The sequence below is a fragment of the Jaculus jaculus genome, chromosome 19, assembly GCF_020740685.1.
Source record: "Jaculus jaculus isolate mJacJac1 chromosome 19, mJacJac1.mat.Y.cur, whole genome shotgun sequence".
NCBI classification, from domain to species: domain Eukaryota; kingdom Metazoa; phylum Chordata; class Mammalia; order Rodentia; family Dipodidae; genus Jaculus; species Jaculus jaculus.
Genome location: NC_059120.1, coordinates 61,060,089 through 61,074,754, shown reverse-complemented (window position 1 = coordinate 61,074,754; position 14,666 = coordinate 61,060,089). Strand labels below are relative to the sequence as shown.

At 39.0% G+C, this 14,666-nt stretch overlaps 1 protein-coding gene across 7 annotated transcripts in view; it reads left to right on the top strand.

Annotated features, from left to right (window-relative positions):
• Positions 1 to 14,666, top strand: part of Rars2 (arginyl-tRNA synthetase 2, mitochondrial) — a 36,075-nt gene that overhangs the window by 1,256 nt on the left and 20,153 nt on the right. For 5 of the 7 annotated variants that reach the window (XM_045138861.1, XM_045138860.1, XM_045138863.1 and 2 more), the window contains exons 2-7: positions 12 to 85; positions 2,183 to 2,285; positions 4,478 to 4,561; positions 6,712 to 6,809; positions 10,707 to 10,762; positions 13,901 to 13,984. In XM_045138861.1, the coding sequence (XP_044994796.1) occupies positions 12 to 85; positions 2,183 to 2,285; positions 4,478 to 4,561; positions 6,712 to 6,809; positions 10,707 to 10,762; positions 13,901 to 13,984 (499 nt within the window). The remainder of the gene's footprint in view (positions 1 to 11; positions 86 to 2,182; positions 2,286 to 4,477; positions 4,562 to 6,711; positions 6,810 to 10,706; positions 10,763 to 13,900; positions 13,985 to 14,666) is intronic. The other 2 variants (XM_045138864.1, XM_045138865.1) reach the window with 2 other exon arrangements.

Sequence of the window (14,666 nt, the reverse complement as noted above, 5' to 3'; positions counted from 1 at the left end):
TTTTGACTTAGCTTTCCAAAGTTTTGGACCTTCCACCAGAAAGCTTGATCAAGTCCATATCTGCAGTTCCAGTTTCCAAAAAACAGTTAAGTAAATTTGTAACAACTTGTAATGTTGTGGAATTTGATGATAGTTAAAAAGAAATTGTGGCCGGGCATGGTGTGCATGCCTTTAATCCCAGCACTTAGAAGGCAGAGGTAGGAGGATGGCTGTGAGTTTGAGGCTACCCTGAGAGTACAGAGTGAATTCCAGGTCAGCCTGTGCTAGAATGAAACCTTACCTGGGGGGGTGGCATTGTGTAACCATTAGAGAATACTCTTAGACAATAACTTCCTTTTTCTTTCTTTTTTTTTTTTTTTTTTTTTTTGTGCTGTAGGGTCTTGCTGTAGCCCATGCTGACCTGGAATTCACTATGTAGTCTCAGGCAGGCCTCGAACTCACAGCTATCCTCAGCTATCCTCTTATCTCTGCTGGGATTAAAGGCATGTGCCACCACACCCTGCTAGAAAACAGTATTCTTTCTTTTCTTTTTTTTTTTATTTATTTGACAGAGAAAGAGGGGGAGAGAGAGAGAATGGGTGCACCAGGGCCTCCAGCCACTGCAAATGAACTCCAGACACATGCGCCCCCTTGTGCATCTGGCTTACATGGGTCCCAGGGAATCAAACTTGGGTCCTTTGGCTTTGCAGGCAGATGCCTTAACCACTTAACTATCCCTCCAACCCTAGAAAACAGTATTCTTAGTGGTCATTGTAGACTTAATTTTTTTTTTTAACGTGATGTTAGCTAGAAGTGACACAAGGATGTTTAAGCCTCTGAATTTTACAAATGTTATGAAAGATGTGCCACTGCAGAATGTGTCCTTCTCTGAGACATACAGGTTAGATAGAAGATGTACAACCCAGTGCTGTTTTCTTTTTTATGTCTTTTGTTTTTGTTTGTTTGTTTTGAGGTAGGGTCTCTCTCTAGCCCAAGCTAACCTGGAATTCACTATGTATTCTTAGGGTGGCCTCGATCCTACTTCTACTGTCTAAGTGCTGGGATTAAAGGCATGAGCCGCCACACCCAACTTTGTTTTCTTCCTTGTTGATCATCTGGAGTTAGTGTGGATAGCTCTGTCAATATTTGTATGTTGATTGGACATATTTAGTACATCTTGAGTTACCTTACACCTAGAGAAAAACATAGCGACAATATAGTGAACACTCAAAGTGGTTACCTTCTAAATTGTCAAATGTTTTTTCCAAATTTGTGGGTTTTTTTTTAAATTTGTGCAAGTGAATAACTTGATTTGTTAATTTTAGTAATCAAATAGTGCAAATACTATTGTAGTAGCTGGTATATACTTTGATTCCATTTCCTACCTTTTCCTTATAGATAACTTCTCTCATAAGGAAAATGATTATTTTGGGGTTGGGGAAATGACTTAGTGGTTAAGGTGTTTGCCTGTGAAGCCTAAGGACCATGGTTTGATTCCCCAGGACCCACATAAGCCAGATATACAAGGGAGTGCATGCATATGGAGTTCATTTGCAATGGCTGGATGCTCTGGCATGCCTATGCTCTATTTCTCTCTATCTATCTCTCTCTCTCTCTCTCTCTCAAATAAATAAATAATACATTTTAAAAAAGAAAATGATTATTTTCACTCGTCAATGACATTTTGTTTTTACATTGTTTCATCATTGGCTCAATGAATGTAAAAATAGCAATGTTTCTGTAATGAACAATTGAGTTTTATGAATAACCCTGTTATTCTCTCATGTTGACACTCAATTTGTAGCATTCAAAAATATTTTTGCTTCTGTTATTTGGACAGTTAAAAGCAGTCATTTAGAGTAGGAGAAGAAAAACTGTAGAAGAGGTCAAGAGACCTTGATGCTTCTTAATCTGTGTATCAGTTGCATTGGAATTGAAGGGGAAGTATTTAACTCATCCAAAATCTCTGCCTACTTCAGAGATACCATAGAGCTGCTCTCAGAGAATAGACAAAGAAGAACATTACAAAATGACAAAAGAAAAGAGTCCCAAGTGAATATAGGGTGATCTCTCAATGCCTGTAATTTTGAAGGCATGGCACTTTGATGAAGCAAAGTTGATGTGGAGAACGCACAGTGATTGGTCTTTGTCACAGGTGTCATTTTTGTAACAACTGCTCTTCCATTTCAATGCCTATCTTCAGAGAAGGAGCAGATTTTCAGCTTTCTGTGGATTCTTTACTGGAAGATAACAGTGGCCGCTCAAGACCGGATAGCCAAGCTAAAGCCGATAGACTAGCAGAGAAGGTATTCTATCTCTGATGTTACTACTATAAAGTTAGTATCTTATTTTTGTTTTTTTAAGGGAGGGAACTACCTGAAACTAGCCTTGGCTGGCCTTGAACTCATGGCAGTCCTACCTCAGTCTCCCAAGTGCTTGGGTTAATGGTGTGAGTCACTGTGCCCAGCTTTATTGTCTTGTTTTACTTATTTTAATTTTATGCATGTGTGTTTCTATGTGTGTGTGCATATATATACATGTGGATGTTGTGGAGGCCAAAGGACAACCTTGGGTGGTATTCCATAAAGGCATCATCAGTTTACTTTTTTTTTTTTTTTTTTTTTGAGGCAGGGTCTCTCATTGGCATGGAGTTCATCAATTTGTCTAGACTGGCTGGCCAGCAAGATCTAGGGATCTGCCTGCCTCCAACTCCCCAGTGCTGGGATTACAAGTATACTTTACCATGCTAGAATTTTTACATGAGTTCTAGGGATCTTATTTAGGTCCTCATGCTTGTGAGGCAAGCATTTTACTGACTTGAGTTTTCTCCTCAGACCTCAACTTTACTTTGTTAAAGGGCAAAAAGCTCTGCCAGATAGCTTAGTTGTAATAATGAGCTGAGCAGTGTTACTTTGTTCAAGGCATCTTGGAAAATACTTAATTCATTTTAGCTGCATGCTATAAAGCACTGTGGAATACTTAATTCACTTTAACTGCATACTGTAAAGCATCATGGTTATTCACATTTGTTCTACAGCATTCCTCTTGAGCAGATATTAGTTCAGTTTGTTGATCAAATACAGAAGAACTGAAGGATTATTTAAATTTATATGGAAGCTAAGTCAACTTTTGAACCTCATAGAACAGACAAGCTTGATGAGTTAAATTTATTTATTTGAAAGAGAGAGAGAGAGAGAGAGGCAGATAGAGAAAATGAGTGTGCCAGGGCCTCCAGCCACTGCAAACGAACTCCAGATACATGTGCCACTTTGTGCATTTGTCTTACGTGGGTCCTGGGGAATCAATCCTGAGTCCTTTGGCTTTGCAGGCAGTTGCCTTAACCGCTAAGCCATCTCTTTTAAGAAAGAGTTTCTAAAGCCAGGTATGGTGGTGCATGCCTTTAACTCCAGCACTCAGGTAGGAGGATTGCCATGAGTTCAATGCCACCCTGAGACTACATAGTAAATTCCAGGTCAGTCTAGGCTAGGGCAAGACCCTACCTCAAAAAAAAAAAAAAAAAAAAAAAGTTTCTGAGAAGAACATTAAAATATAAGAACTAATTAGATATGAGTGGAATGATTATATAGAAGTATTGGTTAGATGATTTATTAAGCCTTCTACATTCTAAGTTCTCTTACAAGTTTGGTATCAAAAACAGCAATTAAAAGGATTTTAATTAGTGTAAAAGTTAGAAAAAAGTAGGTGTTAAACAAGATTTTTTAATCAATAGGGTTATTATATATGGCACAAAGGAAGTATCCATGAACTCTGGAAAATTAACACAGTGAAAGTCACTATCATAGAAAAAGGTGTGTAATTAAAGGATGACTGTGGTAAGCCTAGCGTTGTGGCACATACCTTTAATCTTGACACTCAGGAGGAGGTTGATGTAGAAAGAGTTCAAGGTCAGCCTGGGCTATTGTGAGACCCTGTCTTGGAAAAAAAATCAAAATAATGACTGATAAAGTTTACAAGATTTTGTCAGGAAGTATACCAGAAGTAGAATCAGTCTAACTATAGTATTTATCTCTCCATTTCCTTCAAGTTCCCAAAATTCAAGACTAGTGGCTCATCATTGAAGGCCGTATTTCTAGTTCCATAAGCCTATGAGAGAGGGGAGCTGGAAGTGACAAGCGGGATACAGACTGGAAATTATTTCATCTTATTTTTGATGCAGATGCTTTAGCAAAGGTCATGTCCTGTGTTTCTTATTGTAGTGGGTTAGATCACGGACTCATTGCATAATAGCTAGGGAATTTGATGAAGAAAAGAAGGACGGTAGAGACCTACTATAAAATAGCATTCTAGTTTGGAAAAGAAGAAAATGTGTTTTCCTAAATAGAATGACTGAACTGCATGAAGACACTGGCTGAGCTCCAGCTAATGACCAAGAGGCGACTCACTTGCTATCTCTGAGCCAATTTCATGGTATGAAAACTGCTTCTTTAGGCCCATTCTCTCTGTCTGCCCTGTTTTACATGATTTGTTGTCTTTTCAGCTTAAATGTGGTTCAGTGGTGAGTGAAATCAGCACCGGTCCAGGGACTGTATGTTTCAAAATAAACCGAGAGCTGTTGACAAAGGTAAGAATGGGTCGTTGTCTAGAATTCATGCTTTCATGCTGTTTTAGCCATACTGATCTTCCTCCAGCTTGACAACTCAGTGACTTCTCTTGGCTCAAAGTCTTTGTATGTATCGATCCCTCTGTCTGGATTTAAAAGAGCTTACTCCTCCTTCTCCTTCCTTTCTTTTCCTTTTTCTCAGTAGTATTAGGACTCAAAGCTAGAGCCCTGCATGCATTTAGGCAAACATTCTATCTTTAAACCACATCCCAAGCCCTTGACAGTTTTCTGACCACCTGGCATCTCTATAGAACCCAGTTTTCTGTTTCATATTCCTTTTATTTACTTGAAGCCACTTTTCACTTAACATTAAAATCATGTTGGGGTTTATAGCATCTGCCTTTCTCACTGTTGAGTCTTCAGGTTTTAGTGCAGTACCTGGTACTTAGCATATGCTAGATAATTGTTGTTGAATAAATAAATTGGCTGTGTATTGAAGATGAGAAGGGTGTGTTAGTTTTACTCCCTAGTTACCTATAATCTGTTGGAAGCATAAACCTTAAAGAGACTATGAAATAGCTGGCTCTTTCATTAAAACAATAACTATTAAAACAAGAGATAGTTCATAAATAAGCATAAAAACATTCAGAGGGGCTAGAGAGATTGCTTAGTTGTTAAGGCACTTGCCTACAAAACCAAAGAACTCAGGTTTGATTCCCCAGGACCCATGTAAGCCAGATGTAAAGGTGACACATGCGTCTGGAGTTCATTTGCAGTGGCCAGAGGCCCTGGTGCACCCATTCTCCATCTGCCTCTTTTTCTTTCCCTTTCTTTCAAATTAATTAATTAATTAATTAAATTCGCAGAGATATAGAAATCAGGATGGCCTGGAAGGTTTAGAAAAATCTTACAAAAGAATTGAGTCTTACACAGCTAAGACCTTCCAGAATAGGTAAACTTGTGTAAACATACTGATAAACAGACGAGCTTGTAGCTTATTTAACTGTTGAATTCTGAGGGAATTTTAGTAGCTCACTGATACTCTGTAATTAAAAGCTTTCATCTGTGTGCCCACTAATTTAGTGAATGTTTTATTTTCCAGGGACTGTTACTGAGGTTTAAAGATAAAATGTCTTAGATCCTAACCTCAAGAAATTTCTTACAGAAAGTGTAAAAGTAAAGGAATAGCATGTGATGGGTACACTGACATGATATAGTGGAGGTGTGTGTAAGATTCAGTCATATGTAAAGATGTCACATATAAATCTGTGTTGAAAGCAGGCACAACCTTGGATTGGGATACCTGAGAGTCATGAGGTCAGGTATTATAGCCAGAGGCTCAGGTGAAGAACTTGCCACCCTCAGGTGGTAAGCACACACGTGTATGTTTTCTGTGTAAGAGCTTTTGCTTTTTCTAGTGTCATTATCTCTGTGTTACGTACATCACAGTAGCACATGTTATTATATTTATTGTTTGTTTGGTTTTTTCAAGGTAGGGTCTCGTACTAGCCCAAACTGACTTGGAATTCACTATGTAATCTCAGGGTGGCCTCAAACTCACAGCAGTCCTCCCTCTGCCTCCCAAGTGCTGGGATTAAAGGGGTGCACTACCACGCCTAGCTCTAACAATATTTAAGTATATTTCATTTGAATAGATATTTACTTTAAATAAATAAAATAAATAAATAAAAAAGCAATGCCAGAGACATTTCTTAAAGGTTTTTTTAAGAGGTGGTTTGCATATGAAGCAAAAATCAGGCCACAAATTGGTAAAATCTTTTTTTCATTTAGTATTTATTTATTTGAGAGAGAGAGAGGTTGAGAGAGAGAATGAATGCACCAGAGCATCTAGCAACTGCAAACAAACTAGAGACATGTACCACCTTGTGGATCTGGCTTTACTTGGGTACTGGGGAATTGAACCCAGATCCTTAGGCTTTGTAGGCAAGCACCTTAACTGCTGAGTGATCTCTCCATCCCAGTAAAATATTATATTATTTTATTTGCATGCAGAGAGAGAGGGAAAGAAGAGAGAGAGAGAATGACTGAATGAATGGGCATGCCAGGGCTCCTAGCCACTGCAAACGGACAAATTAATAACATTTAGATTCCAGTAGCAAAGCACTTAACTATTGAAATTTTTTTCAATCACTAAACCAGCCATTTTTCAGGCAGTACTGCACCAAGTAATGGAAGATGGCTCAGAATACGGACTGAAAAGTGAACTATTCTCTGGTCTTCCTCAGAGGAGGATTGTGGTTGACTTCAGGTGAGTGCCTGCTCATCTTATGTGCTCATTTATCCAGCTGATTAGGCAGGGAGTGTTTATTAGGTTTCATTAAATTACATGAGGAAAGTTGAAAACCAGTGACATACTGTTTTAAGATCACAGTGCATTCATCATTAAAGTAGAAGTAAAATGAATAAAAATATTTGGATCTCTAGTCCAAAAGAATGCATAGGTCATTATGGTTTTTGTTGTTATTGTTTTGTTTTAAATTTCAAACAAGGGGGGTGGGAGGGAATTACCATGGGATTTTTTTTTATAGTCATATAATAAGAAATTTTTGTAATTGAGGCTTCAATCAGGACCAATTTATGGTACAAATACTGATATTTAATATTTTATTTATTTATTTTTTTATTTGTCAGAGAAAGAAGGAGAGAGAGAGAAAGGGCGTGCCAGGGCTTCCAGCCCCCTTGTGCATCTGGCTAACATGGCTCCTGGGGAGTAGAACCTGCGTCCTTTGGCTTTGCAGGCAAATGCCCTAACCACGAAGCCATCCCTCCAGCCCCAAATACTAATATTTAGAAGATAGTTTAACATGCTGTCTGTTTACCACAGTAGTAGGTTTCACCTCCCATTCTCCCACACCAGGGCCTATGTCCCTAGCCGTAGGCTTTGAGCCAGGTTTACAGTGGCAGACATGAAACCCCTCCAGTAGAGGGACCTCAAATCCAATCAGAAAGCAGTGGGTTACTGCATAACATTCATGGCAGTATTGGGACAGTTTGCCTATCTTGCCTAGCAGGTCAGTATGGAATACACAAGGAACACAGCTGATTGCCTAGAACCTTCTGGTTACAAAGAAACCTAGCCAGCAAGGAAGAAGCTTCCAGCTCCATTCCAGCTTAGTTTCTGTGTCCTGTAACCAACATGTATTGTGTCTTGAGCAATAGGAATATGCCATGTAGGTGGCTGGTTTGTTTCTTTGTTTGTTTTTTGCAACTAAAAGCAATGGAAATGGCTTATATTGTTTTAGGGGTCTCTGTAGCCTCACTAACAGCTCATTAGGAGATACCTCATTTCTGGTGCTGGAATTGGCCATATCTTCTGAGAAAGCTTCATACATTCACATAGGAAATCTTAATTCATACCCTTTAGTAATATGTTTAAATTGTCTTAACAAGTAGGAAGTTTTCGTATGACACACACACACACACACACACACACACACACACACACACACACACACACGGTCTTGATTCATCTTTCCACCACCCCTCTCTCATCTTCAGTCTTGATGCCTCTTCCCACCACATCTTCCTCATCTTTAGTCTTGATTCATCTTCCCACCATTTTGTCTCTCATCCCCATTCTCTTCCCTCCCCTACTATTCTCCCCCTTGTTTGCATGTCCCATATATTCTACTTCTGTACCCCCCCCAATAAAAGATCCCACCATAGCCTCTTTCTAGTTTCTGTACACTATGATTTTTAGCCAATAATCTCAAAATTTGAAAATAGGATCCATATAGGAGAAAGACCATGTGGTGTTTGTTTCTGAACCTGGGGTACTTCACTCAGTCCAACTTTTTCCACTTTTATCCATTTTCCTGCAAATTGCGCAATTTCATTTTTACTTTACAGTTGAAAAGACCTGCATCATGTATATATACCACATCTTTATAATCCATCAGTTGATGGGCATCTGGACTGATTCCATTTGCTACCTGTTGTGAATAGAACTGCAGTAACATGGCTGAGCAAGCATCTCTAAAATAGAGTGTAGTGCCTTTAGGGTCTATGCCTGTAGTAGTATAGCTGGATCATAACATATCTCTGTGTTTAGTGTTTTGAGAAACCTCCACACTAATTTCCATAATGGCTGCACCAGCTTGCATTCCCACCAACAGGGAATAAAAGTCCTTCTTTTCTCTTGTCCTTACTGCACTTACTGTCATCTGTTTACTTAATGCAGCGCCATTCTGACCAGAGTTGCATTCCGTTGAATTTGTAGATGGCTTCTGTTAAGGTAGATATAACACAGTTCATTGTATTGAACAGTGTAAGTTGATGAATTCTGGTAAAATTAAGTTATGTAACCACCACATTTATAATATAGAAATATTTCTGTCAGCTTTTTTTTCCTTATACAGACTTTTGTTTTTATCTATATTCCTTTTATTCTGCTTTGGATTCGGTTCTGCTTTTTCTAGTTCATTAATGAAGCCTTTTCTTTTTTCTAATAAAAACATTTTATGATGATCTAGTGGCTCACCAAGTTTTCTCTCTGCCTCCCACATACTGCCACCCTTCACTGCCTGCTGTCCAGTTTCTTGTACTTCTCTAGGTTTCTGGCTGTAGCGGCAGAAGTGTTTTTGTCACTGTCTTTGAGTGGAAATGGAAAGTCCTTGTTTTTTGTCCTATATAAGGATGTTTACTTTCTTTCTAAATAACACTTGAACAAATGTGTGTGGTTTTGTGATTCCATAATCATGTACATATATCCGTAGGAGCAAGTTCTTAAACTGTGATGCTCTTACAAAGGGTAATAATGCTTTTGAGGCAAGGTAGATTTTAAGCTCTAATTTTCCACTTTTAACTTACCATTTATTTTTAAAACTTAATAAAATTTCCAACATATGCAAAATAGAATGGAATATTAAATGACTCATTGCAAGAAAAGTACATATGAATGTATGATGAAAAGCACTCTAGGCCCATCTGATAGACTGTAACTGCTCACGCAAGCATAGGAGGGATCAAAATGTTGATGAAAAAGAAAGCTTTATACATAAGAATTATTACTAAATTTTAATTCTTTAAATTTCAGATGCAGCATTTGCATATGTTACTCAGAACAAAAATTCTTGGTGTTACTCAATTTTTTTAAATTGATCATTTATTTATGTGTATGCATGAACACACTCCAGGGCTTCTTGTTGCTACAAGTCAACACCAGACACTTACTTGCACCATGTTTTATGCTTTTATGCCTATCTTACGTGGGTGAAAGTTGAACATGGGCTGGAAGATTTTGCAAAGAAGTACCTCTAACTGTTGGCATCTTAAGAACCCTATGCTCATTGCCTTTAAGAAGATAGTTTAAGAACGAATACACTGTTTCATTGCCAGTAACCTTGTGTGATTTGTATCAAAATCCTATTTGTGAACTTATTCATCTTTTTAAACCTTCAAAATATTTGCTTCATAAGTATGCCACATTTGTGATTCTTTTTTTGTTTGTTTGTTTTCTTTTAAAAATTTTTTTTTTGGTTTATTTTATTTATTTGAGAGTGACAGAGAGAGAGAAAAAGAGGCAGAGAGAGAGAGAGAGAGAGAGAGAGAGGGAGGGAGGGGGAGGGAGAGAATGGGCGCGCCAGAACCTCCAGCCACTGCAAACGAACTCCAGATGCATGTGCCCCTTTGTGCATCTGGCTAACATGGGTCCTGGGGAGTTGAGCCTCGAACCAAGGTCCTTAGGCCTCACAGCCAAGCGCTTAACCACTAAGCCATCTCTCCAGCCCACATTTGTGATTCTTTTTTTTTTTTTTAATATATTTTTTATTTATTTGAGAACGATAGACACAGAGAGAAAGACAGATAGAGGGAGAGAGAGAGAGAATGGGCAAGCCAGGGTTTCCAGCCACTGCAAATGAACTCCAGACACGTGCGTCCCCTTGTGCATCTGGCTAACGTGGGACCTGGGGAACCGAGCCTCGAACTGGGGTCCATAGGCTTCACAGGCAAGTGCTTAACCACTAAGCCATCTCTCCAGCCCACATTTGTGATTCTTGATCAGTGATGAAATGATTCTTTCAACTTACATTTGCCTTGAATTGCCAAAGACCCCACACCCTAATTATGTCAACCTATGTAGGCATGACCTATTTATCCTCAGATCTCTTTGTTAAAACAAGAAAATACTCTCAATTTCTTGCAGTTCACCTAATGTTGCCAAGAAATTTCATGTTGGACATTTGCGTTCCACTCTCATAGGTAAGAGTTTACTTTCTTATAAAGTATGAAACATACCTTTGGGAAGCATATGATAATGGAGTGTCATGGCTCATTGTTTAAATGAAAAGGACAGAAAAAGCTGGGTGTGGTGGCACATGCCTTTAATCCCAACACTTGGGAGGCAGAAGTAGAACCGCCATGAGTTCGAGGCCACCCTGAGACTACATAGTGAATTCCAGGTCAGCCTGAGCTAGAGTGAGACCCTACCTCAAAAAACCAAAAAAAAAAAAAAATAAGCCACAAAAGTTATAAATTGATATATGTGTCTAATCTAACTCATAAAAATGTTAAAATTGATTTATAATTAAAAAATGAAATTCATTTCAAAAGCAAAAGATTAACTAGACATCAGCTTTAGGTGGTATATGTGTTATAATTTTAACTTCTAAAAGTACATGTGAATATGCAGAACTGGAAGGAAAAAATAAAATCATTGCAAAAAAACAAGCATGGTAGCACATGACTTTGATCCCAGCACTGAGAAAGAGAATCATCATGCGTTCAAGGCCAGCCTGGGGCTACAGAGTGTGTTCTAGATCAGCCTGTGCTAGACTGAGAACATCCCTCTAAGAAAAAAAAAGCCAGGCATTGTGGTAGAAGCCTTTGATACCAGCACTCAAGAGGCAAGAGGAAGGGGGATCTCTGAGTTTGAGGCCAGCCTGGAACTACAGAATGAGTTCTACACCAGCCTAGGCTAGAGTGAGGCCTTACCTCAAAAAAAAAAAAAGTGTTTCCTATAACACTTTATAGCTGTAATACTTCCATGTATAATATAGTAGTAATTTCCACTGATTTAAAGCAATACATTTTATAGTACTCCAACTCAAAATTCAACTTAGAATTGTACAATGTCACAGTTGGAAGGAATTTTGGAATTTGTCTCAATATGCCTTCCAATGTAGAAATGTGTGCTCAAGAGGAAGTCATTAAACCTTTATTTGAATATGTGGAAAAATGACTGACAAATTATCATTGAAACAGGGTCAGTTTTTATTGTTACCAAGTTCTTGAGCTGTATATGAGGAAGTGACAAGACTTGACAAAAAAAAGAAATAGATAACAAAAGCAACATTGTGTAAGTCAAAAATATAGAAATAAATGAATCATAGGGCATGATAAAGTGATTCTGAGCCTTATTAAGAAAAATATTTTAGCCGGGCGTGGTGGCACACACCTTTAATCCCAGCACTTGGGAGGCAGAGGTAGGAGGATCGATGTGAGTTCAAGGCCACCCTGGGACTGCATAGTGAATTCCAAGTCAGCCTGGGCATAGGATGAGATCCTGTCTGGGAGTGAGGGGGGACAGGAAGAGAAAGTATTGAGAACAGCATGCTAAGTGTTTTGTATGTTGCTTCACTTAATGTCCCAAAAGCCCTATTTGGTAAGTACTGTTAAAGCTGATTTTTGGATAAAAACATTTAGGTATTAGAAGTAATTTTTCCAAGAGCACATGGATTATAAGTACTGTGATCAGGATTTGAACGTAGCCTGTTTCTTCAAGCTGAGGATAAATGTTCAGCTGCATTTGTGAAATAACTAAGAAGGTTTACAGTTCAAGTCGTATTTGGGGGAGGTAGTTCCTGTTGCTGGGACTGGATTAGAGAGGCTCATAAGTCAGCAAGCTGGTGAAGAAGACTGCAGTAAGTCAAAGGAGGGCTCACATGCTAAAGATTAAAGTGACATCTTACGTGTTTGTCATTGTTGTTTTGAAATAGGGTTTCATTCTGTTGGTCTAAAATTACTGTGCAACCCAAGTTAGACTTAAACTTGCAGAAATCATTTTCCTTAGTGTGTCAAGTGGTAGGGTTACATGTGTGAACCGCCTCAACCCAGCAAGCCCTGCCTAAAATCAGAAAAGACTCTTATTACAGGATATTGAGTAGTTTAAAAGGCTTTTGGGAGAGGTGAGGATATTTGGACTAACCTGACATTATGACTCCTGAAAGTGCTTGTTATCAAGGGAACCTCTGCTCATCTGCCATCCTTGCCTCTGCTTGGGCTGGATGTAATGTATGTATGTATGCATGCATGCCCATTGCCATGTCTAGAAACTGTTCCTACTCATGGCATGCTCCACACAGACCAAATAGGTCACCCCACAGCCTGCCTTCCAGTTCCTGTGGAGGTCTGTTAGTGGTAGGTACCACCAGAGAGGGAAGGAAAAGCAAAACAACCCAAAGCGTCATAACTGAGAAGTAGCTCTGTTATGATATGTAATGACTGTCAACTTGAGGGAACCTAGAACGTCTGGCATGCCTATGAGGAATTACCTTTATTAGGTCAGTTGAGGTGGGTGGGGAGCACCATTCCAGGGGTTGGGCCCTGGACACTGTCCAAAGGAGAGCTGGCTAAGCGCCAGCTTTTGTAGCACTCTGCTTCCTCCCTGTGGCCTGAATGTGACATGTTACCTCAAGTTCCTGCTGCCATGATGGGTGGTGACCTAAAACTATAAGCCTGATGTTTCTCAGGTATTTTGTCCAGAAAACTATTACAAGCTCCCTTTGTAAATCTTATATAATGAATTCCTGTTTATCCAAATCTGTAGGATTTCTGGAACCCTAACTGTAAGACACTGGTGAGCAGGGAAGTAGACTTTTAAGGTTTCCAGTCTTGACAGTGTATGAAAGCCAACTAGAAGGCAGATGGAACAGGCATTGGCCGTTACACTTGCATCAGCAGGTCAGGAAGGAGGCAGTAGGTAAATGAGCGACACAGGCTTGCACAGGATGCACTTGGTGTGAGCCAGTGAGAAAAGTAGAACACAGTGGCTTGGGCTCTTTGTGCACAGTGAGTTGTGTATTTCTTAATTATCAAGATTCTGTTGTTTTCTCTGCTAAGAATGGTAATTAACATATATCTCCAACTCTCATTTGTAATGCTGATGAAAATTCTGCACTTGTGCAAACTGTGGAAGCCTTTGGAATAATGTCTCCTCCATAAGTAATTCCGTATTCATTTTCCATAGCACATATAAACACAAAAATGTTCTGGTAGAAAAGATTGAGTTGGTAACTTATTGCAGATAATTTTATGTTATTCCCTGGTAATAGAGAAGCACAGTGTTCTTAATTCAAAGTAGACAATAAAAATAAGAAACTATATTTTGTTTATTACTAGGGAATTTTATAGCAAATCTCAAAGAAGCTTTAGGACATAAAGTAACAAGAATAAATTACCTTGGAGATTGGGGCCTGCAGTTTGGTAAGTATGTTTGGGGTGCCTTTTTTATTTTATTATTTTTCAGCTTTAGTTTTTTAGTACTGTGTCACTTGGTCATCTGAAGGGAATGTAGACGAGATCCTAGCTGATGAAGCAGTATGCCCTGCCTATTTTATTTGTGTTGCTAGGGCTAGAACCCTGGGCCTCAGGTGTACTTGGCACACACTCTACTTTGAGCTGTATCCCTGGCCTGTAGATGCAGTCATTGTGTCATTCTCACCACACAATTCAGCTCACATGCTCAGAGACGTAACAGCAGAATATGTATTTGCAGTAACATATATCCACAAATAGACTTTTATGTTTTTAATACAGGATAGTAGCTTACCTTTACTGGTTAAATGCAATAGTAGTACATGGACAAGAGTCTAATACCCTTCTCTTCCATAGCCCTGTCATTTAAATATAGTGATGTCTAGCCTTGCTGGGCCACCTAACATGAAATGACATCTGCTACTTTGCCTTCCCATTAGCTGTTCTGTGGCAGTAAATGGTGGTTAGAGGGAAAGAGAGGAAGAGAAGAGTAGGATGCAAGCCATGTTCCCAGATTATAATTTTCACGAGTTTATTCAGAATCATTCTAGTTCATGTACCCAGTAATGTGGCGTGGGAAGGCCAAGGTAGGGTTAAAGTTAGTGTTTTTATTTTGCATGTGTGTAGTGTG